Here is a 24,251-nt window from a genome sequence, read left to right on the forward strand (position 1 = left end):
TTTGGTGTCTATAAACTCCAATCTTCGTCCCCCATTTGTTAATGTACATTACATTTTGCTAACTTTGTGACACAATACTATTATAATAATCTTAAAGAGTCTTTTGTTTAACACCCAATCAAATTACATGCTCAAAGGGCAGCTTGAACAAAAGGGTGTAAAGAAATTCCCTCCAACGGAAACAACTTCTTATTGGCTCACAACCATCCAGAGGGTGTGACATCTTCACACTTTAAAATCACTGATCACAAGATCACGCCCTCTTAGTCCCTTTCTAAAATCCTGATGTGAAGATGATGCTGAACCAGACGTTTTTTAAGGACCCCCAAGCTTGTGCCAGGCTGCGACCTTGTCTTTCCGTACAAAGATCCTCTGACTCTGGTTCATCAAGACAACATCAGCAAAGATCGACTGGAGCCTCAACAAATTGCATCAGGACAGTTTAATTCAAATGGGTGAGACATGCAAGTATCAAACTTAGTCTCGTTATTTGATACATCAAGTATCTGTACGCCTTTTAAAAGGCAGGTTAGAACTGATGGTTTGCTCAAGCTGTTGATCTACTGAACATCAAACAATGCTATAACTTTCCTGTATTTTGCTTCAGCTCTTTCTCCTAGTAAATTGTACGCATGTATGTGTATTTTAGAGTAGTTGTTTGGTCTAATTAATAGTCTTGTTCATGAATGTAAAGTTGTCCGTGTCTTAAGCTCATATACTGGAGTCCCTAATCGTGCAGATTTTGACTATTTGCTCTTAGTAGTACTGTACAGTAAGAGACTTCCCATACCCTAAAAATGTACATTTATTGGAACTTAAACGACTAACACTGAATGTTCAGAGGACAAACGTGTCAATTGATTGTAATTAATTTTACAACATTAAGTTTATTCTATAAACTGACCCAAATATTCATAATTAATTATAACAAGTGTTGACTGATTATTAATAATTTTCAAGCTAAGTTGAAGTTCAAGAATGACTGTTCACTTGTCAGGTGCCATTGTAATGATATAAGCAATGTTATTGATATAATGTTCACCTGTCAGTGGTTTTAATGTTGTGGCTGATCAGTGTTTTTCTTTGTGTAAAAATTGACAGAAAACCTATAGACCATTTCACAAGATGTAAACAACACTAATCCAGAAGCACTTCCTGTTTCAGTTTTTTAACACTACATAAAAGCTGGGATAAAATACAACCGACAGAACATATAAAACTGAATCAAAAAGTTAAACAAACATCTTTAAGATGTTTTCTTTACATGTGAAACAAAGAAAACAGTTACAAACTGAAACAGGAAGTGCTTCTGGACCAGTGTTGTTTACATCTTGTGAAATGGTCTATACACAGAAAACGTCACTTCAATAAGACGCATTTCATTTAGTTTGCATTTGTTTTATACCACTGACAAATCACCCTTGCGTGTTTTTGCCATATTTCTTTTCTCTGCAATAAAGACCATTCATGCTCTCCACATGCAAACAAACGTTTTGGTAAAAATATTTATTATAAGCACATTTAAATTTAGTTCACAATGTAAAACCTAAATATTAGCAAAACGGTGAAAAAGAAACATTTCAAACCAACATGGTGCCACACTATGAACAACCCCACCCCCAAACAACAAACAAACAAAGAAACAAACAAAGAAAACACAGCTGATATACAAATAGAGGAACAGATAAAAGTGATGAAAAGGGAGAGTGGTCATATCTCCTGAGAGTCTTTGATGGGACAACTGGACAGAACAGAGTCACACGCCTTTGATAAATTCTTCTGGCAGCTCACGCAGATGTCCTGACTGTACCAGTCGCGCATAGCCCGAGCCTGAGTAGATGTCGAGTCCTTCCCGCACGACACTAGAACCAAAGGAATCCTGTGGCATAGAGCAGACAAACATTACACCGTACAGTAGCAGTATGTAAATTGGACATACATAATATACTGTACAGATGTCCAGATAGTCAGATGTCCAGTATTTCTACACTCACCTAAAGGATTATTAGGAACACCATACTAATACTGTGTTTGACCCCCTTTCGCCTTCAAAACTGCCTTAATTCAACGTGGCATTGATTCAACAAGGTGCTGAAAGCATTCTTTAGAAATGTTGGCCCATATTGATAGGATCGCATCTTGCAGTTGATGGAGATTTGTGGGATGAACATCCAGGGCACAAAGCTCCCGTTCCACCACATCCCAAAGATGCTCTATTGGGTTGAGATCTGGTGACTGTGGCGGCCATTTTAGTACAGTCAACTCATTGTCATGTTCAAGAAACATTATCCTGCTGGAAGTAGCCATCAGAGGATGGGGACATGGTGGCCATAAAGGGATGGACATGGTCAGAAACAATGCTCAGGTAGGCCGTGGCATTTAAACGATGCCCAATTGGCACTAAGGGGCCTAAAGTGTGCCAAGAAAACATCCCCACACCATTACACCACCACCACCAGCCTGAACAGTGGTAACAAGGCATGATGGATCCATGTTCTCATTCTGTTTACGCCAAATTCTGACTCTACCATCTGAATGTCTCAACAGAAATCGAGACTCATCAGACCAGGCAACATTTTTCCAGTCTTCAACTGTCCAGTTTTGGTGAGCTCTTGCAAATTGTCACCTCTTTTATCTATTTGTAGTGGAGATGAGTGGTACCCGGTGGGGTCTTCTGCTGTTGTAGCCCATCCACCTCAAGGTTGTGTGTGTTGTGTCTTCTTCACAAATGCTTTGCTGCATACCTCGGTTGTAACGAGTGGTTATTTCAGTCAAAGTTGCTCTTCTATCAGCTTGAATTTTCACACCATTCTTTGTAAACCCTAGAAATGGTTGTGTGTGAAAATCCCAGTATCTGAGCCGATTGTGAAATACTCAGACCGGCCCGTCTGGCACCAACAACCATGCCACGCTCAAAATTGCTCAAATCATCTTTCTTTCCCATTCTGACATTCAGTTTAGAGTTCAGGAGATGGTCTTGACCAGGACCAAACCCCTAAATGCATTGAAGCAACAATCTCTAGAGTTTAGAGAAAATAGGTCAAAAAAATAAAATAAAAATAAGTAGTAAGCGGTAGTTCTGTGTTTCTGGCATCAAAAAGGCATTTTTACCCATCCAACCTTGAAGCAGAAAAGCATCTCTGAAAGCTCAACATGACCAAACTTCAAGTAGAAGAGCATCTTTAAACACTCAACATGCCCAACCTTGAGGCAGAAGAGCATCTCTGAACGCTCAACACGACCAACTTGAGGCAGAAGAGCATCTCTGAAAGCTCAACACGACCAACCTTGAAGCAGAAGGGCTACAGCAGCAGAAGACACTCCTGTCAGCTAAGAACTGGAAACTGAGGCTACAATTCACACAAGCTCATCAAAACTGGACAACAAAAGATTGGAAAGACAACTTCAGGCTTCACAGAGTGATTAAGGTGGCAGTGGAATCTGTCAAAGACTGATGTGGTGTCACAGGAGCTTCTGTAGTTGCTCACAGCCAAAGCAATTCCCATAGCAAAACAACTCTCTCTGTTTTCAAAGTCAAGTATGTTAAGTAACCCAGTTTTTGTGCTTAGCATTCTGTGTCTTTTCGCATTCATATTTCTCTATCGCTTTTTTTTTTTTAGCAGTAGTTACTTTGATGTACATCAATATTGGCACATATGAGTGGGAACAATTTACCTGTTGGGAATGAAAACAGTACTGCAATCCTACACAAAATGGCTGTATGACACTAAACTGTCAGACACATGCAAGTTTAATTTATTGCAGATTGATATTTTCTGTAGCATGTGCATTATACATGTTTCACTGTACAGCACTACGAAGTTATACACAAAAAATTGGAGGTTTTACAAAAAAAATAAAAATTAGAGTAGAAAAACTAAAAGCGCCACTTACGGTTTCTTTTGTGAAATTTACTAGCAAATTCTGAGTGAAAATTGTTTCTACACCATTTTTTTTACAGTATCTACTTGTTGCAACAGATATTGTCTACTTACCAGGCTGAATTCCAGGACCAGCGCTCATTCCAGAAATTTCTCTGGCTTTGCTCACCATCTTTCATCACGATTTGCTTGAAGAAGCTCAGCGGAAGGTTCACACAGTGCTTGGAGGGCAGGCGCATCTTTTACAGAGAACGTATGCAAATAAACAGCCAGACGCCATTTATGGCATCCAAACATTCAATACATTAGAGTCCAGCTTACCTCTATACAACACTCAGGACACACAACCCTGTGAACACACAGCAGAAGTCACAGGACCACAAGTTTCATTGTGAGCAGATTCAGAGAAATGAGTGATCTTACCTCTGACACAGAGAGCAAATATTATGCCACGTGAAATAAAGACTTCTCATTGCACAGCATGAGCAAACCTAAGAAGAACAGGCTTTTAGGCTATGTTCAGACAAAATCCATATCCAAATTTTATCCAGGTGGGTTTTTGAAAGTCTGAGCAGCAAAAAAAAAAAACCAAAAAAAAAAAAAAAACAAAATCAGATTTTTTTCCCGAAATCAGATTTAAACCACATTTGGGGGTCTGATTTCAATTCGATTTTTAAAGTTGTATCTTAGTCTGGCTGCTGATATCGTCACTCTGAATGCGACACACAACAATAACAAAACCGATGACGGAAATGCTGGAAGTATTCATACTGTATTCAATGGAATGTCAGAAGATTTTAGATTTGACTAAGAACAATCACATTTTTTTTTAGTTTTGCCTGTGTGAAGGAAGAGTTCTACACCATGACTCAACGTTAATTTGGAGAGCAAGATGATGCACCTCCATTTTTCCCATTGGGTTCCCATGCGTTTCTGAAATCTTAGTCACTAACACGGTCACATCTACACTGTTAACAAACCAACCCTTGGTTATGTCTGGACACACAAATCGTATTTGCAGACAGTCTGGTGAAAAGATCTGATTTGAGAAAAAAATTAATCTGATTTGCCTGCAGTCTGAACAATTTTTAGATCCTGAATCAGGAATTCTCACCCGCCAATTCCGGGATCTCTCACACAACATATTATCCAGATCTCCTTTTTCTTCAGAACTGTGCATTTTCATGACATCAACAATCGTTGTGAGAACAGACCCCTTGTTACTGCCCTTAACCTTGGGGGGAAATATGAATTAGAACGCATCTAAGAGTTTTCCACTGTCAGAATAATAAGATAAATCTTGTTGCATCAAAAATACTAAAATGAAAATCACTACTAAATTTTACTAGTAAATTTAAAAAACTATAGACAAGTGTTTTATTTGTGAACTTATGGATACTTTACGTTCACACAAGTAGTTTTTTGGATAGGTGCTTACGCAAGAGATTTTGTTGATATAAAAAGTGCAAAAAGACAGACAAGACTCCGGTCTTCATTTCATGCAACTTAATGTGCACAGAGTAAACGTTTCAAGTGTAATTTCCAAACTGTTGATGCACCAATTTAAAGAGATCCCTGTTGCAAGCAAAAGACCTGGTCCGGCGGTTTCCTTTGCAGACTCTGATGTCTAGGGGGTAAGATGATATGTTACCACATTAAAGAAAAAATAATAATTTTTGTAAATCTTATGAGAAAAAAAAAATCCAGATCATATTTCATCTAAAAACAAAAAGAAAACACATGAAACTTCCCAAGCCAGTTAATCCCCAATAACTAATATTTAATGGGTATTGTGTATTAATGGGTTAAATGTACTTAATTCTCATGAAGCAATTTTTTAAATATTTTTTCTTTTGTTGTAATTTACTTTTATTTTATTTGGAGGTCAATTGTGACGGACACAAACTTGTCAGGTTGCACATGTTACAGCAAAAATAAAGATCTCACCTGTAACTCTGTTGCCTTGCACAGGATATCCTGAACCAAGAGTTTCCTGCACAGTTAGGGAATACATTTTACACAACTATAAAATTGAAATGTGATGTGTCGGGTCCCCGCTATGATAACAGTACCTTCCTCACCCAGTGTTCCTATAGCTTTCTCTATTTCTGTTATATTACATGATAGAAAGTCTTCTCAAAGGTCTTCAAGCCGTACGGCAAACCCATCTAGTCTGTTGGTAATCTATTCCTTCTCTGAGAAAATCAATAACATTAGATAGGTGATCAGCATATCTTTGTGTGGCACTGTGGCAAGACAGATCAGACCACAACCTGAGAAAGTTTGTCTGTTTTTGAAGAAATTACTGGTAAGATTTTGGAAGCAACAGTACAGCACCTTAAAACATCAACCTGCGCCCTCGACACACTCCCCACCTCCTTTTTCAAAATTGTGTTAAACTGCTTAGAAGCAGATCTCCTAGAAGTGGTAAACTCCTGATTTCTCTCAGGGACTTTTCCAAAGTTCCTTAAAACTGCAGTTGTTAAGCCCCTCCTGAAAAAGAGCAATCTGGATAGAAACATGTTGAGCAATTACAGACTAATCTTAAAATCTTCCTTTCATGGGAAAGATCATTGAAAAAGTTGTCTTCAATCAGCTGAATTCCTAATCTCAAATGGATACTTAAATTTTCCATCTGGGTTTCCGATCACATCACAGCACAGAGACAGCGCTCAAAGATAATAAACGATATTCGGTTAAATAGCGATACAGGCAAAACATCAATTCTGGTACTACTCGACCTCAGTGCTGAATTCTGGGGCTTTTCCACTGCATGCTATGGTGCGGTTCGTTACAGCTCACTTGTGGCGCTTTTCCACTGCATGATATGGTACGGCTCACTTTAAATGGTACTACCTCTGTTGAGGTTCCAGACTGTACCAGCAGTGGAAAAGCGCCAATAGACCCTGTCGATCATAACATACTTCTTGACAGGCTGGAAAACTCGGTAGGGATTTCTGAGAGTCCTAAAATAGTTCAGATCATACTTGAGAGATTATATGCGAGTATAGGAGACCATAAGTCTGAATGGATATCCATGACGTGCAGAGTCGCTCAAGGCTCAATTCTTGCGTCACTCCTGTGCATGCTCCCAATGACCCAAATAATGAGAAAGAACCAAATTGCTTACCACAGCTATGCAGACAACACACAAATCTACTTGGCCTTATTGCCTAAAGATTACAGCCTCATTGACTCCCTGTGCCAATGCATTGATGAAGTAAACAGTTGGATGTGCCAAAACTTTGTCCTTTGTCAAAAAGTCATTTGCTGAGTCCCAATTCGCTTACTTATACTATGCCCTAAAAGTATGTACTCTTTTTGTGAGGAAAAAGTACATACTTTTGAGTGTGTAGCAAAAGAGTAGGCAAGCTTTGGGACATACTATCACGTCATCTTTAACGGACAGCTCTGTTTTTTTAACACTTTTTACTCGTGTTTGTAGTTCTAACCGAATCCTCGTCCAACGCGCAATGGTTTGTGGTCAAGATCAGCCGTTAGAGTGTGCATCGATCTACACTTCGGATTCTGACAGGAAAAAGTAGACCATCCGGGTATCTTTGAAACACTCATTTCAACATACTACGATTTGGGACGTACTAATTCTATTTTCGAATACTATTTAGGACGGATAGTATGCGAATTGGGACGCAGGGATTGTGTTTGGACACAAAGATGAAGTTCTCAAGGTGAATGCATATATTAACGCTAGTGGTCAAACAACTAAAAATCAAGTCAGGAATCTCGATGTAATTTTCGAGTCAGACCTTACCCACAAAGCAAAAGGAACCCGTGGCTTCCGGAATGGACCAGCGATACGGACCCGTATCTGCACACACTTGCACGCAGTGACGGATCCCCAATGAAGGTGGATCGCAGACCCGCCGTGGCTCCATACTGCATCCGTGATTCCATACATACATCCGTAGCGGACCCGCAACAGACTAAAGGCGCGTCCGAGGATCCAACATGGGGTTGGAGAATCCAACATGGGTCCGCACTGGATCCACGGTTTGATAGTAGAATTGAAGTGATAAGAGATTTGATAATAGTAGAAGTGGTGAGTTTGATGTGATTAAATTTGAGGTTCTGTGAGGTGCGGACTGGATCAATTCCATTCGTAGAGCTTCCAAACAAATGGGTTTTTGGGGTGTGGACTGATGAGGCAGTGAACCCGCGGTTACCCCATGAGTCAGTCCTAGAGCCCCTCCAGTCCGATTTTAGGGAAAAATTGGGTCTATTGGAGACGTCCGATAGATTTTAGGGCGCGTTGAACACCACAGACACAGTGTAATCACCATGGGAAAAACTGGGAGTTGTGAAAAATGATACACCGGTGTTTTGCCAGATGAGAAGTCTATCTATGTATCATCTTTTTAATTCATTTTGTAACTATCACATATCTCTTAATTAATTTTTATAACTTTTAATTTTCCTTGCTTTTATTTTGCACTTTGAATTGCCATAGTGTATGAAACATGCTATATAAATAAACTTGCCTTGCCAAAGAGATCTGTTGCAAGTTCTGCATTTGTGTTAAGTGCTGCTAGAAATATGTAGAGGACCAACTTGATCTTACAGGAAAACAAATACAATACAAGGAGGCAATTTTGTTATAAATTCATACAATGTGCATCATACAAAAAAAAAAAAATCCCTAAAGACAGTGTTGTAGTACTCGAGACTCGGACTCGTCTCGGACTCGAGACCATATTTTAATGGTCTTGGTCTTGTCATGGACTCGTGTCCATTTGGACTCGGAATTGACTCGTACTCGAACATTTTTTTTTTAGGACTCGGAATTATTCCCGAGTCCACTCGAGTTCAATTAAAAATATTTTTCATGATTATTAATTTATGTGAATAAAATATTTCTTTAAATTGATTGACACGCCCAGTGATTGGTGATTTTCTAGTGCGCAACTGCGCATGACAAATTGTAATAAAATTACTTTTAACACCACCTACTATGTGGCCGTTTTACCCTAAACTGATCATATTTTTTAAACTCTAAGTAAATTCAGTAAAAAAAAAAAAAAAAGGATTTCTCTAAGTAAATAAAAGTAAATTAGGTTATCAACCCTCACTGGTCTCGGTCTCGACTCGGACTCGACCGTCTCTGGTCTCGGACTCGACTCGGACTCGACTCTCTATGGACTCGGACTCGACCGTCTCTGGTCTCGGACTCGACTCGGACTCGACTCTCTATGGACTCGGTCTTGACTCGGACTCGACCGTCTCTGGTCTCGGACTCGACTCGGACTCGACTCTCTATGGACTCGGTCTTGACTCGGACTCGACCGTCTGTGGTCTCGGACTCGACTCGGACTCGACTCTCTATGGACTCGGTCTTGACTCGGACTCGACCGTCTGTGGTCTCGGACTCGACTCGGACTCGACTCTCTATGGACTCGGTCTTGACTCGGACTCGACCGTCTCTGGTCTCGGACTCGACTCGGACTCGACTCTCTATGGACTCGGTCTTGACTCGGACTCGACCGTCTCTGGTCTCGGACTCGACTCGGACTCGACTCTCTATGGACTCGGTCTTGACTCGGACTCGACTCTCTCTGGACTCGGTGTCGACTCGGACTCGAGTGAGGTGGTCTCGACTACAACACTGCCTAAAGATCCTCCTCTAACCCCACCCCTAAGCATACCCATCACTGGTGCATGACCAGATCATATGAAAAAGTACAAATGAGATTGTACAAAAATTATACAAATTAACCAAGTAATCAAAATGTAAAATAGGTTACAAAAATGCCATGCGAGGACTCTGAACCTGCAAAAACTTACATCTGAAGGTATCCTGTGTGAAGTCGACTTCAGAATAGAGGCGTCTTCAGCCTCTTTATTAATGGTTGCACCATCTGCTGCTTAAGGGATCAAAACTGTCAGTGGTTCACAAATTCAGGAGTTACAAAAAACTGAAAGCCCAGAGTTGTGTACATTGGTAGGTTGTCTCCCTGTTGTGTGCCAGGGGTTTCCAGTGGTTTATAGAGCGAATCTCCTCCATAAGTAGCTCATGTAGACTGCTCTGCTCTTTGGGCTTGAGCCCCATCTTACGCTCGGAGGCCTGAGGAAGAGGAAATCAATAGCAAAAGCAAAACCTGTTGAACCTGATAAATCTGATGTCGCAAAAGTGAACTTCCAATTATAAAATGAAAACTGCAATCTCTGCAAAAACTGCAGGTCTCTTTATATGACAGATGGTTGTATAGAAAGGGATTGGTCTAAAACCGTTTTAGAGATGCAAGTTTATATGTTGATGAAACTTTAAGACGACAAATGTCTCTGTTACTTTTGTACATCAAACATGACATCATGACTTTTGCGTAAACATACGCCACTTTCGAGTCAGGTGGCGTGTTATCTCTACGCATTTTGAGCTATCCGCGTGTATTCGCGTGTATGCGTATATGTCTACGCCATTAACGTCCGCGTCATTCCGTGTGTCTGTACACGCAGTCAAATCTCCAGTCATAAATGCCATTAACCCCAGTGACGGTTAGGTTTAGGGACGGGGTTGAGGTAAGTCATATCTTTTTTTTACCTAGGATGGTAAGGGAACAGTCATAAATGCCATTAACCCCAGTGACGGTTAGGTTTAGGGATGGGGTTGAGGTAAGTCATATATTTATATAACGTTAAGTCAACGGCGTTCATAAACACACTGAAAGGCGATTATGCGTCTTGATAGCACGCCAAAAATGAAAATACGATTTGGCGTGTCATACACACGCTACTTCATGAGATCAGTCTGGTACATCGGTTACCTGAGAAAACGGGAAAGAGTATTGCATCTTTGCTAGACGCTATGGGGAAACTCCTCCTCCCTGAATTTAAGCCTATAATTCAAAAACACAGTGCCATTACACACCCATACACCCATATGCTGAGAGCACGCGGGGCGTCAGTCCATTAAAGCAGCTCATTTTTGCCATAGGAATCAGGTTCAATTCAACCAAAGTGATGAACGCCAGTTATGTAGCGACATAGCACAGTCGTCTACGCAATACTCGTTCCCGTTATCTCAGGGAACCAAGGTTACACAAGTAATAGAGACGTTCCCTTTACTCAACGCTATGGGGTACCAATCCAATCACGCTGTGCTATGCAAGCAGAACGACATGTTCTGTGGCCCTAGCCTAGGACGCTTGGTTAAGGGTCCCTAGGTGGCAGGCCAAGTTATACACAGCAAAAGAGGGGCTCAGACTACGTTATCTTAGGCCAAGTTTCCTGGCGCTTAGGAGGGAAGTGCACAATCTGACATTTTGGCTGCGTGACATTCTCCAGTTTTGTTGTTGCCAGAGTATTAGAAGAACGAGCGGTAAAGGCTCCGCCCTCTCCTGGAAAGCAGCGTGGGGAGCATCAGATCATTTGCATTTAAATGGCCAAAAAAACCCCGTCAAATAGTGGAAAATTTGTTTTATAAATAATTCTATTATAAATTATCTGTGGGGTATTTTGAGCTGAAACTTCACAAACACACTCTGGGAACACCAGAGACGTATATTACAACTTGGGGAAAAAGGGGCATAATAGGTCCCTTTAAGTTTTGTTAGAACTTGGCTTGATGCTTATAGGCTTCATGCCAAATGTTGTATGAACAAATAGGAAAACATCACAGAAAGTGTTAACGGCTGTACGAACAGAGTGATATATACAGACTTTTAAGGTAATCAGCTAATTTATTGTTGACGTTATATTGGTCGTAAGAAAAATAAACTTTCAGATATCAATCTGCATATGCAATGAACATCAGTTATGCTTGTTATTGCTCATTTCTTTGAAGGTATATTATATTTAATGAAGCATGTACAAAAGACCAGAACCAGAAACTGGTTTTACATAATACAGAAGTTTGTTGCACTTAACCTCCATTGTGTCTTCATATAAAATATCAAAATTCTTCTCACCGGTCGTAATTTTGGCCGCGAGCGGATGAATTCTAGAAGAGTCTGGTGAGGGTCTGGCTTTCTTTGGCAGTCTCCCACATTCTACAAATGCAAGGACATCCAACAAAAATTCTGTCAGGACAACTCTCAGGAGATTGATATGGTCATAGAGATTGGCATGGTAATGGATATGCCAATGTTAATGTATTTGGTCTTGGTTGAATAGATCGGCTACTTTGCTGCAGAGCAAGTAACGAGACATGCTACTGCCAATACATTGCTGTGAGAATGCAAGACATGCATGAATTAACCACAGTAGCAGATCTATACAGGTGGAGCTGGGGAAGCTGTAGGGTTTCTGAAAAGCGCGCTGCAACTCCTACCAGTAACACCCCAGAATTTCTTTGAATGTTGAGCCGCAGCTCATTAGACACTAATGCAACAGCGACCATCAGCTGTGCCATGTAGATAATAATGTGATCGCTAGTCAAAGCCTTATCAGCCTGAGCCATCAAGAGTTTCATGCCAGAACTACGCAATTATTTCAAGTCATTAAAGCGAATATATTGACAAAAGAACAAAAAAGAAACATTTGAAAATGAACTAAGACAGACTAACACAAACCTGAACTTTCCGTAGTGTGTATCGTCTGCACTGGATGTCCCGCAGAAGCTGGTTGAAAGGAGGGGTCTCAGCAGGCAGTGGGCATTTAGTTAAAGTCTTCGCTAACGGCCGCAACACTACACCTCTGCTCAACTCATCCACTAGATCCTTCCACGTGCACATCTGCAGTGTGGAGACAAGACGCATGACTCTGAAATTGAGACTTAGACCATTTCCCAATGCTTTTGCTTTAATATACATCTTAATAGATATCTTATATTTAATATACATATATAAAAATATTAATTATTAGTACACACATACATATATATATACACGTATGTCTATGTAGAAAAAGGCAATTGCATTGCAATAAAAAAACAGCACAGTTGTGAGAGTTTGTTGCAATGCGCTTAAAGGGTTAGTTCACCCAAAAATGAAAATTAAGTCATTAATTACTCACCCCCATGCTGTACCAACCCCGTAAGACCTTCGTTCATCTTCGGAGCACAAGTAAAGATATTTTTGATTGAATCTGAGAGCTGGATCACTCCTCCATAGACTTCCTAAGGGACTGGCTCTTGACGGCCCATAAAGTCATTAAAGAAAAGGTTTAAATATTCCATGTGCTTACAGTGGCTCAATTATAAGTTTATCAAGCGACGAGACTACTTTTTGTGCGAAAAAAACATAAATAACGACTTTATTCGACTATTCCATTATTTCCTTATGGGCGCATGCGCGAAAACTGAGACGAGGACGTTCTCATTCGACCACTTCTTGTTACCGGCTGCTCACCGCTTAGGAGTTTTACCGCCCCCTACCGTATAAGATGATAATAAGGCACACTGTCGTTTTTTGAGAAGATTAAAGGCTTTTAAGTGCACCTTGTAGTGCGGAAAATACGCTAATTGAAAAGCGTATGTACAGCGCGCATCTTCCTCTGCTTGTAAACAGAAAGTTTTGCGCTTCCAGCTATATCAGCACATTATCTTATATGGTAGGTGGCGGTAAAACTCCTAAGCGGTGAGCAGCCGGTAACAAGTCGAAGGAGAACGTCCTCGTCTCAGTTCTCGCATGCGCCAATAATGAAGTAATGGAATAGTCAAATAAAGCCGTTATTTATGTTTTTTTTTCGCACAAAAAGTAGTCTCGTCGCTTGATAAACTTATAATTGAGCCGCTGTAGGCACTTGGAACATTTAATGACTAATGAGTAATTAAACTTAACTGTCACCGTCCCACGGGTGGGACGTTTGCCACTATATTTTTAAAACAATAATATCTTAGTAAATACCTTAAATAATATTGACAAACTATATATCATTTGAAAGCTAACAATCTCTAGTTTCCATATTTGGTGACTGATTTTCAAAATATATTACAGAGGAGCCATAATTTATCAATATAAAACAAGAATATTTTTATACTCATAAGGCGTGTTCAGACCTTTATTTTAAAATAGCAGTAAACATGAAAAATCATGAAAAAATGGTAGATACCTCAGTTTGTTTTCATGCCAAAAGTTCAAAAGATAGAATCCATTCAATTATTTTGGAAAAAAAGGTCTGAAAAGTTTGAAATATCAAGAAAAAAATAATAAATTCACCATTTGTGACGTGGCAGCTAGCTATGACTTACATGCGTGTTCTTTGTATGTGTTTCTTAGAGGTTCAATTCATATCAAAATCTGCCAAACTTCCCATGCTACTTCTGAATAGGATCTCTACTTCAAATAATTGTATGAAAATTGTGAAAATAATGGTTCATATCACTCAAAACAGGAATGGAAATGCAGGCGCCCTTATATGGGCAGTAATGGAGTCTGATTGTGCCCTAGTGAAAAAGTTTGGTACTGCGCTCAAACAAAATCTTACTGAAAGCTCATTTTTTGAGATAAACCTAAAATTTGAAACACAACTTGTTCAGATTTTTGGCTTTGATCTTTCTGCCATTTTAGAGTAGCCCAGGTTTTGAAAATATATATTTTTTGTAAAATATGAATAATTAATATTTTTACATTGTACATTTCCATAAACTCAAACTTCTATAACTTTTTTCTGTTTCACTTTCTTAATTTATTTCACTTCTACAAAAATCTGCCAAATGTCTTCTTTAAATCATATCATATGTCTATATTCCAAAGCATTCTTGAATTACAACCATTTAAGTTCGAAATGTGCATTTTCATGTCTATTCAAAAAAGGGGGGGTGACAGTTAACAGGTTAATGACTTAATTTTCAGTTTTGGGTGAACTAACCCTTTAACTCATGCTGATTTTAATAAAAATGACTTGTATTTGGACAGGATAAAGTTAATCAGAGCATTACATTAATACATGAACAATACATGTATAAAATGACATTGGGGGAAATGTATATCGTGATTCGTTACCTCATGGCCACATTGTCAGAAGTCTTTATTCCTTTGTTTTAAAGCCCCCCTGTAGTAAACTGTATCCCTTGAAACTCACCTTTGATCACCAAAATTACATATATAAAAAGTTTTCATGCCTTAAAATGGCTTGAATGTAACTACAATCTTGCCTCATTTAGTATACGGGGTTCTATGAATATGTAAATGATATGGAGGCCCCGCCTCAGAGATCCACTCATTGACCTGATTGGTTACAATAGGTTCACTGCAGTTTTAAGGAAAAAATACTCAGCATTGCGGTCAAACACCACATAGAAATATAAAATAAAAAAAAAAATAAAAACTTGATTCACCACATGAGGACTTTAATTCAAAACAAGGTAACAAATTAGTTCAACGTGGCGACGACTTACTAAAACGAGGGAACACATACTTAGTTCTTGGGCACAAATTGTTCATGTACTGGGCTCACCCAGGAATACAAATAAATGTAAATATAGTAAATGTGAAGTTGATAATTTTTCCCCCCCCGATTACTTACCCAGTTAGTGGTCCCTCGTGGAACCAGCTGGGTCTCCGATTCAAGCAGTTTCTGCAGACTCTGTTTTTTCCCATATAAAATTGGGAAAGAAATAAGTCACCATCAGCAGGTAAAAACCCTCCAGATCATTCACACTCCAGTTCATGATTCATTTGACCACAATAACAACCCTGCACAGAGAGCTGTATTTGGTTAGGTCAACATTTGAAGTGGATCAAAACCTCTCAAAGTTATTTGTACATAACCAGTTCTTGTCGTAGGACAACTTTTTTGATCCACTTCAAATGTTGACTACTGTATAATCAATCACACTCCCAGACTCGCTCACCTCGCGGGACTGTTGGACGACCTGCAGATACTGGCACAGCTCGACGGTGTGTGAGAACAGACGGGAACACACACTCTTGTAATGCTTGACAGCCTGGCCGGGATCGCACAGGCGCTCCTTACAAACCTGTCAGAAACACAACCGACCCAGGATGATCAGGCCACATCCGCACACATTCACAGCAAAAGCATATTCGCCTTCTGTGACCGGTCCCGATCCAGTGAGCGCAGCAGACGGACGATTCTGATGACGTCAGCACCTGGATGACATCACAGAGGGCGCGGACGGGTCGGCCGGAGCGGTCGATGCCGAGGTTCACTTTGGTCATCTGACACACCAGGATCTCCAAGGCCTCAGTCAATTCCCGCTCCACCTGCGTCTCCAGACCCCAGTCCAGACTCAAGTACACAAGACGGCCCACAAACTCAACGGCCTATAGAGACAGTGACAAATCCTAATGGCACATGCTGGAATTAATGACTTTTATTTGGATTACGCACCAAACTGAAGAAACTCTCGCCTACCTGTTCCTCTGTCTCGATCACAAATGAATTACCTACAGACAGAGAGGTTTAAAAAGGTGTTTTATTCTACTGACAGTTGTGCGTGCTTCACTTACAACAGAGCAGTTTAGCATCAGTGTTGTGCAAGTTACTTCCAAACTGTAATACATTAGGTATTACTTGTTACTGTTATTTAAAAGTAATTCATTACCTTACAATATTACTGTCTCAGAATTGTAATGCGTTACATTACTCATGTATTACTTTTGAGTTACTTTCACCAAAATAACTAAGTAGAACAACTTTGGGGCTGTAACGATATGCAATATGAAACCGAAATCGCGATTCGCCACACGACTAACAGAATCGCGACACACCTCTTCCAACTCCAGCGTTATTCTCCTTACCGTCCAGATCCAATGCTGCCTTATCTTTAAATTAGGCTATTAGTATTATTTGAAGTTAACATTATAAAATACGTAGACCTACACCACAAAACTAGTTGAGGATAAATTATTTAAAATTGGGGAAGTCCAGCATTATGGACATGACATTTGCAGTCAAAACTTGAAATAAAAATTCTCAGAAAATGTATTGAAACATATATAGGCTACTTCCTTAAAGGACTCCAGACATTAGAAAAATATCAGTCTATGTTTTATTTTTAATATTAGGGAAAAGACACACATTCATGTGTGACAAAAAAATAGGAGGCAAAATATATTTTTTGTAATTCTGTTAATTACACTGCGCAAATCGGATTAGGAAAGGTTGGCTCTCCAGTCTCCATGGAACTTAAAATATTCATTTTATTTTAGTTTTCGTGTTCGCATTTATGAGGAAAAAACAATGTTACAGACGCGACCGCTCTGAACTGGCACTAAAAGACTGCTTTAAAACTTTCACATAGTCTGTTGCCTTTAAGAAGTAAAAGCAGACAATACACTGTAATACAAGCCTCACTGAACATGTAACGAGTAAAATATTACTGAAAATTGATTAGTAATGCCTTACACTACTGCGTTACAGCAAAAAGTATTATGTTACTGTAATGTATTACTTTTGTAATGTGTTACTCCAAACACTGTTTAGCATATATACAAATATGCTTTTAAAATCTTTTTAACTCTGGTCTCATAAATTGAACTTCTAAGGGTCAAGAAACTGCACCGGAATGAACATTATTTAAACATTTATTGTTTATTTTAAAGACAAGGCAAAGTGTGTCAAGATGGGATTATTAAATTAGAAAATATACTTAGGGACGGGCAACGATTAATCGCATCCAAAATAAAAGTTTGTGTTTACATAATATGTGTATAATTAATTTGTATATATAAATATACACACATGAATGTATATCTTTGCATGTACATCCTTTATATACATTTATACATAATAAATATTATATATAAAAATAAATATTTGATATATTAAGAACACATTTTTCCTAAATATATACATGCATGTGTGGATATTTATATATACAAATTAATTTTACACACCACACACACATTATGTAAACACAAACTTTTATTTTGGATGTGATTAATCGCGATTAATAGTTGCCCATCCCTAACTTATACACACACAAATTACTTACTAAATCAGTCATTTCAATTTCTTTTAATTCCATGTAAACCTGGTAACATTTTAATTAGATCCCATCCATCCGGCTTTTACAAATGCAGGGCAGATTAGGCAAACTGTCTGTTACGGATTACAAGTTATATTACGAAAATTGTTGTTAAGTAAATAACCACAATTTTCACAATGTAATTTGTCATCTAGATTACTCATTTTAGATATTGTATTCCGACTACTTTCAGTTTTGATTACTCATTACTCCTTTATAATTTAGGGTACGTTTAAACGACAACGAGATGCTGAAAACAGAAGTTTTCCACATACAAACATTAGCAAAATGATCCAAATTCACCCTAGCCTGGCATGCCAGATCTACATCAAGATGTTAGGTCTGGGAACTCATCATTGACGGGGCTCAATCGGAGGGGCGGGATAAACAGTTGCCTTTCAAATTCTCTCTGCACGCAACTAGATAGCGCTACAACCAATCAGAGCAACGAAGAAGGTGGCGGCTGAGTCCCACGCGTTTTCCCACCAGCGGAGGAAGTTGATATATTAAACGTTTACCTTATCCAGTCGGCAAAACTCCGAACACATCTCTTTTTTTTTTAAATGACTGAAGTGCCGTTCTTTGTTCTGGTTTCAAAGAAAAGCTTAAGTTCAAATCATCCATAGTCGCAGTCAAAGCCGAATCGGAAGACATTCGCAGCCATTCGGTGTTTTCAAGTAGCAGTGAACCGTCACAACTGTCATTATAATGTTAAGCCAGCCCAACGACTCTATACACAATGTGATTGGCCTGACCAGAGTTTGGTTTTTCCAGTTAAAACGTCTATGGAGAGTTGCTAGATCACACTGGCTGCGAAATAATTTAGGGCGCGTCTAGATTTCTAGGCTACATTCACCCCGTTTGGATCCGCGAAAACAAATAAAAACACTGTGTTCTGCTGCCCAGCCATTAGATGGCGATGAAACACTAGGCTATAGATTGAACACGCATGACGTCATCGTTTTCAGAGATTCACGTTTTCGTTGTTTGCACGGAGACCATTTTCTAAAACTTGCACTTTGAAACTTGTTTTCAGGCTCCCAAAACACCGCTGTCGTCTAAACGAGCAGCCTAAACACATTAAAAGTTTTACGTTTTTAGTTGAAAACGGCAGTGTAAACAGCCCCTTAGTTTTGAATGGGATTATTGTATAGCATATTGAGATTTTACACACGCATATATACACGCACATATCTAAAGAGCGAAAACACTAAACGCGTTAAGCTTTACATTTTGCTAGGGTTTCCAAACTGGGATTAATGAAAAAACTGCAGTTATTCGCTGTCAAAGTGACGCCAAAATGAATGGGAGTCAATGGAAATGCTAACGCAAGTGAAGTTCTGCTACAAGATGGCGGCTCCCGCGAGGCTTCAACTTCCGGTCGATAGATTACCCCCTTGCCAATAACTCCTGCTTGTCCCATGACGGTTTTGTCTGCAATGGACAAATGTTACAGAAAACTTAATGAATCCAGAACATTTCTTTAAATATAAATGTCAAAACAAAAGTTAGTAGTTGAAGAGTTAAAGCCACACTTTGGAACTTTTCAACCTTTTATAATACATTACCAAAACCCATTGAGATGGTACGACTTACAATAGGTCGAATGACACGTCTGCCGTGGCCTGAAGGTGTCTGTATCTCTTTTTCTAGCACTTTGTAACTTCGGATTTCGGGTAGAAACCAGAGCACAAAAAGAACTACAAAATTCAACCGCTTTAAAGCATACGTCACTTCCCCCACCACCCCAAACTTACTTAGTGCTCAATTCTGACGTTAGTGCTCAACTCGTTTGATTGCCGTCTGTATGTTTTCGTCATGGCCGAACAACAGCTACAAGAAAGAAGGCAACGGTTTATCAGAGGAAACTAAAAAAAGAAAAGTGTGACAGATTAAAAACCAGGATGAGAATTAACACTGGTCCAGCTTTCGCTTCGCTCGCTGGCGTGTGAGCTAACGGAGGAGGGGTGCTCGACCGATGCGGACGCTTGCCTGCACACAAATGCTGTTTCCAAGGTAACCCAGATATATTCATATAAGCAGTGTAGTGTTTTCTGGTATTCCGGCTACAGCCGATGGTGTTATGAGTGTAATAAAACGCCCACAGCCCAGTGTTCATTTCAACACACAAACACAGCCCGCCTCAGTGCAGGGCTCGCACAAATAAAAATCAACTCATGTCAAATGTAACGATACATTAAATGTAGTGAACGTGCCCACGACTCAGTAGTACCCACTCAGAGCCATGTATTGAGAGAGTTATGACAGTCCCGTAGACCGCCATTGTAACTCAGGAATGCGGAAGTAACGCGTGTCATGGACCCGCTCATTAGTTCCAACCACTGATAGTTCCAGCATTGAACCCCATTCATTTTCAGTGCTTCCGATGTCCTCTCGCTGGTACATTAATGAAATTACTGTAATTTTTACTTTTACACACATTAGCCGACCTCTCGTGAATCTAGTCTGTAGTTATATGTTATGTAGCCAGATCTAGTAAATGTTTATTGGAAGATAATAGGTTAATTGCAGCGATAGCTTACGTGACCAACACTTCACTAACGTTGTTAGCTAACTTATGGTTACCTGATGTATATAATATTTTTTTCTAACATCATATATATATATATATATATATATATATATATATATATATATATATATATATATTGTATATCTAATATTATATATATATAATGAATTATATATGTATATAATTATATATATAAATAATTATTAGATATACAATATATATATATGAAGAGTTCAGATGCAAAAGCCTCTAAGTGCCATTTGAAATTTTCTTCTAGAATGGTCATTTTTATCAAGCTTGTATATTTAAGTTCAGTAATTTCACTTAAATGGCAATGATAATTACCTATTAATTGTTATTTAAGTGAAATTACTGAACTTAAATATACAAGCTTGATAAAAATCATCATTAAAGAAGAAACTTTCAAATGGTATTTAGAGGCTTTTGCATCTGAACTCTTTATATATATATATATATATATATATATATATATATATATATATATATACACACACAATATATATATATATATATATATATATATATAATATTAGATATACATATACATACACACAATTGATTTATTTAAATGGTTTAGGGTTATGCATGTGTTTGTGTAATGTATCATAGGCATACATAAGATATATAGGCCTATATATATATATATATATATATATATATATATATATATATATGTATTTGTGTGTGTTTTCTGATGAATGGTTTAGTCTATGAATAGGGTAGGATGAAGGGCTACATTAGCCACTGAATTGAATCCCAACAGTTATGGATCATATTTAGGAACAAATATTTTACTCATTAACTCATCACATCATCATATCTTTATTCAGGACATGCATATTAAATGGTCCATAGCACTATACAAAATAAAGTACATTCAAAATAGAAAAGATACCCAACAGTTAAAATTTACCGAACATTACTGTAAATATGGTCATTGCTACGTCATGGGAGCAGTCTATATCCCTCCTAAATCATTCATTTGTACATGCACAGCGTAATTATTTATATTTTACGTTGGTTGTCGTGATTGTTATCCTGAACGGGCCACCGGTCCACGGGTCTTTGCGTGATCACGGTAGGCTAATGGCTGAACCGGAATTTATAAGCAAGATCACGGGAATCAATAACCTACATCCCAGTTGTGCAAAAATAAATATCATGAGACGTCCATCATCAGATGAATGACATGGAAAAGTTAAGTTAGAGCCGCTAAAGCCAGTGCAACTACCAATGCGAACATAAACACAAGCTTTTCCCTCCAAAAATATAGCCTAAAAAACATCTAAGTTGTCACCTGCCTCTCCAAATGCAACACTGACATTAATCACACGCAATAAAAGCTTAAAAAGTACTTTGGTGTGCGTTTAATTTTATATTTACCGTTTAATAATGCAATCGCTGCTGTCTGTCCATTGAAGAACATGACAGCCCGCGTCTGTTTTGGAACTATTGGGGCTTCCATGAACCACGTGACAGCCTTGCGGCTACATCAAAGCGTGTCGCAACTCTCTCAATACATGGCTCTGGTACCCACTAACACTAACGTTACACACCACATGTCCCACGGTTTCTGTAAAAATAAACCAACACATAACGTTACAGTCAGCTCAGGCCGACGATGTCTTCAGTGCATTGAATGTGCCCGCTGTCCCGCACCCACATTCACTCACAGGCATGATAAACCCCACGGGGTTCACCCGACTCGCTCTCTCTCAGTCTACTTCTATAGAGGAATCGAGCGCGGCAAGGCTGCCCGGCCCACCTCAAACACTGCAAGCACACACAATCTAAAGACACAGGAGGCTGACCGGTTGACTGACTGTGGACTTTAATTTGCAATACTGCTGCAGAGCTTGTGGCCTCTAGGGACGCCAGACGTGAAAGTTACAGGTCGAGCGCCTCCTAGTGGCCAAAAGTCCCACAGTGTGGCTTTAACATAGTTAATTAAAACCCCTTAAGATTAACAGGCGGGCACACGGCCATTACACATTTAAAACAGTACTAAACCTAATCTTGACAAACTACATACATCATTTGAAAGCTTACAATCTCTAGTCTTCATATTTAGTGACTGATTTTCAAAATAAATTACAGAGCAGCAATGCATCGCTTTCAAACAAGAATATTTTCATACTCCTCAGGGGTGTTCAGACATGCGTGTTCAGACCTTTATTTTGAAATGGTGATGGACATGGAAATCATGAAAGACTGGTAGAAACCTCTTGGTAGAAAACTGTTTTAAATGTATATAAAAATAATGTATATAACGTATATAACGAGCTATAACAAGTGTTATTTTATGCGTTTCTTCAAGGTTGAATTCATATCAAAATCTGCCAAACTTCCCTTACTAATCGAACAGTACGTCTACTTCATGGATTCTATGAAAATTGTGGAAATGTATGGTTCAGATCACTCAAACCATAGACCTTATATGGGCAGTAGAGGATTCTGGTTGTCATAGTGAAAAGGTTAGGTACTGCCAGAGCCTTACTGTGCCCAAACAAAATAACTGAAAACTAATTTTTTTGAATAATCAACTTAACTTTTTTTTTTTTTTTTGTGTGTGGCATTTTTAGAGTCCAACATATTTTGAAAATATATTTCATATAAAATATCAATAATTACATTTTTACATCTTTCATTTTTATAAACTCAAACTTCTATATATTTTACTTGGTTTCACTTTTTCCATTTATTTCACTTATACAAAAATTTGCCAAATATCTTTAAAATTAAACAAGACCATTACGTCTATGTTCCAAAGCATTCTTGAATTACAAACAAATTAGTTTTATTTTCGTGTCAAGGAAATGGAAAAGAAATGAGCAAACAGCAAAGAGAAAAGAAAAGGAAAGGGGAAAGAAAAAGGAAAAAAGGGTGATTACAGTAAGTGATTAAGAGTAAATCTCCAGGCCCAGAGTCTCACCAGCACCGCCGCAGCTGGGCCGCAGAGAGACGCTGCCGTCGCGGGAGAACAGCACTCCTCCTGCGGCCTCCACCGGCACAAGAGTCCGCCTCCACGAGCCCTGCGGCCGGGGCCCCTGAGAGAGGACGCAGCTCAGCTGGAAGCAGAGGGCCCAGGCCTGCTCTTCACTCACTGCCTGATCCTGGATCTGGAGCATCTCAGCCAGAGACATCTGATTATACGCACACATCTGACCCGTGCTCGTGTCATATAAAGACAACTCCATCATCTCTAACAAAACCCGTGAATGTCAGCTTTGACTAGTGTTTATAACGCTACCTGAATAAAAAGAGTACTTCCACGATTATTTATTATGTCCTTCATATGCGCGTGCTTCACACAACTCTCCTATATAATGAATGATAATGACCGTAATTAACTGCACCTGAGAACCGAGTCACTTTGCTCTCGCTGTCTAGTCTAGTGTTGTTGAGTGAATCGGTTCGTTCATACTGTTAATCGGTTCGCAGAATTGTTTTCACAGAGATAAATCAAAATTTAAGATAAATATCTGTGTATTTAGTCTACATGAAACTTTTATGGTGTCATTGAGAAAGACTGTACACTATTTGCAAATAAATGTTTGGTTTCATAAGCGAACGGTACTAATTCGAGCCCCTGAAAAAAAAGGTTGTTTCGCGATAGCTAAGCTAACGTTTGTTGAATTCGTTACCATCATTCTTACTAGACATAAAAACAAAGTCTCACATATTACATTATTGCTGTAGCCAATATACAAAAAGCCTATGTATTTTAGAAATCTGTAAATAAGACAAATCTTGAAACCTTAAAATTGATTGGTGGATGAAAATAAAATTCCCCTTTGGATTTGGAAATGTCATTTCATTTTTTTTTAACAGCTGAGTTCTGGTGCACAGAGGACATAGTATAACATGAATAAAATAATTGTTCCATGGAGCAGCAGTTGTTTCTTATGCTCTAAACAATGTGATAACA

General features: G+C 38.8%; 1 protein-coding gene across 2 annotated transcripts; it reads right to left on the minus strand.

Annotated features, from left to right (window-relative positions):
• Positions 1-1,480: 1,480 nt before the first annotated feature.
• LOC120491829 (protein spire homolog 1) lies at positions 1,481-23,637 on the minus strand. Of its 2 annotated transcripts, XM_039689810.2 has the most exons (16): positions 23,256-23,635; positions 16,155-16,186; positions 15,890-16,063; positions 15,631-15,756; positions 15,303-15,362; positions 12,407-12,568; positions 11,804-11,884; positions 9,834-9,960; positions 9,681-9,757; positions 5,829-5,874; positions 5,441-5,508; positions 4,996-5,115; positions 4,305-4,372; positions 4,203-4,230; positions 3,996-4,120; positions 1,481-1,879 (listed from the first exon to the last, which is right to left on the minus strand). In XM_039689810.2, exons 1-16 carry the CDS (start codon positions 23,521-23,523, stop codon positions 1,711-1,713), a joined length of 1,731 nt encoding a protein of 576 aa, XP_039545744.2. In that variant the 5' UTR covers positions 23,524-23,635; the 3' UTR covers positions 1,481-1,710. The 2 variants fall into 2 exon arrangements, with proteins under 2 accessions (XP_039545744.2, XP_088980591.1); XM_089124465.1 differs by lacking the exon at positions 11,804-11,884 and having other exon boundaries at positions 23,256-23,637.
• Between the last annotated feature and the right edge of the window lie 614 nt (positions 23,638-24,251).

This window comes from Pimephales promelas, chromosome 20 (assembly GCF_988280905.1).
Source record: "Pimephales promelas chromosome 20, fPimPro1.hap1.1, whole genome shotgun sequence".
Taxonomy (NCBI): Eukaryota; Metazoa; Chordata; class Actinopteri; order Cypriniformes; family Leuciscidae; genus Pimephales; species Pimephales promelas.

What these genes read in the sequence shown, in the direction of transcription:
- LOC120491829 (XM_039689810.2), bottom strand. Translation starts at nt 23,523, where the DNA reads ATGATGGAGTTGTCTTTATATGACACGAGCACGGGTCAGATGTGTGCG. An exon ending in GCAAGGCAACAGAGTTACAG is followed by an intron (nt 5,509 to 5,828) that starts GTGAGATCTTTA and finishes CTTACCCCCTAG; the next exon opens with ACATCAGAGTCTGCAAAGGA. An exon ending in AGAGATCCCGGAATTGGCGG is followed by an intron (nt 4,373 to 4,995) that starts GTGAGAATTCCT and finishes TGTTCTTCTTAG; the next exon opens with GTTTGCTCATGCTGTGCAAT.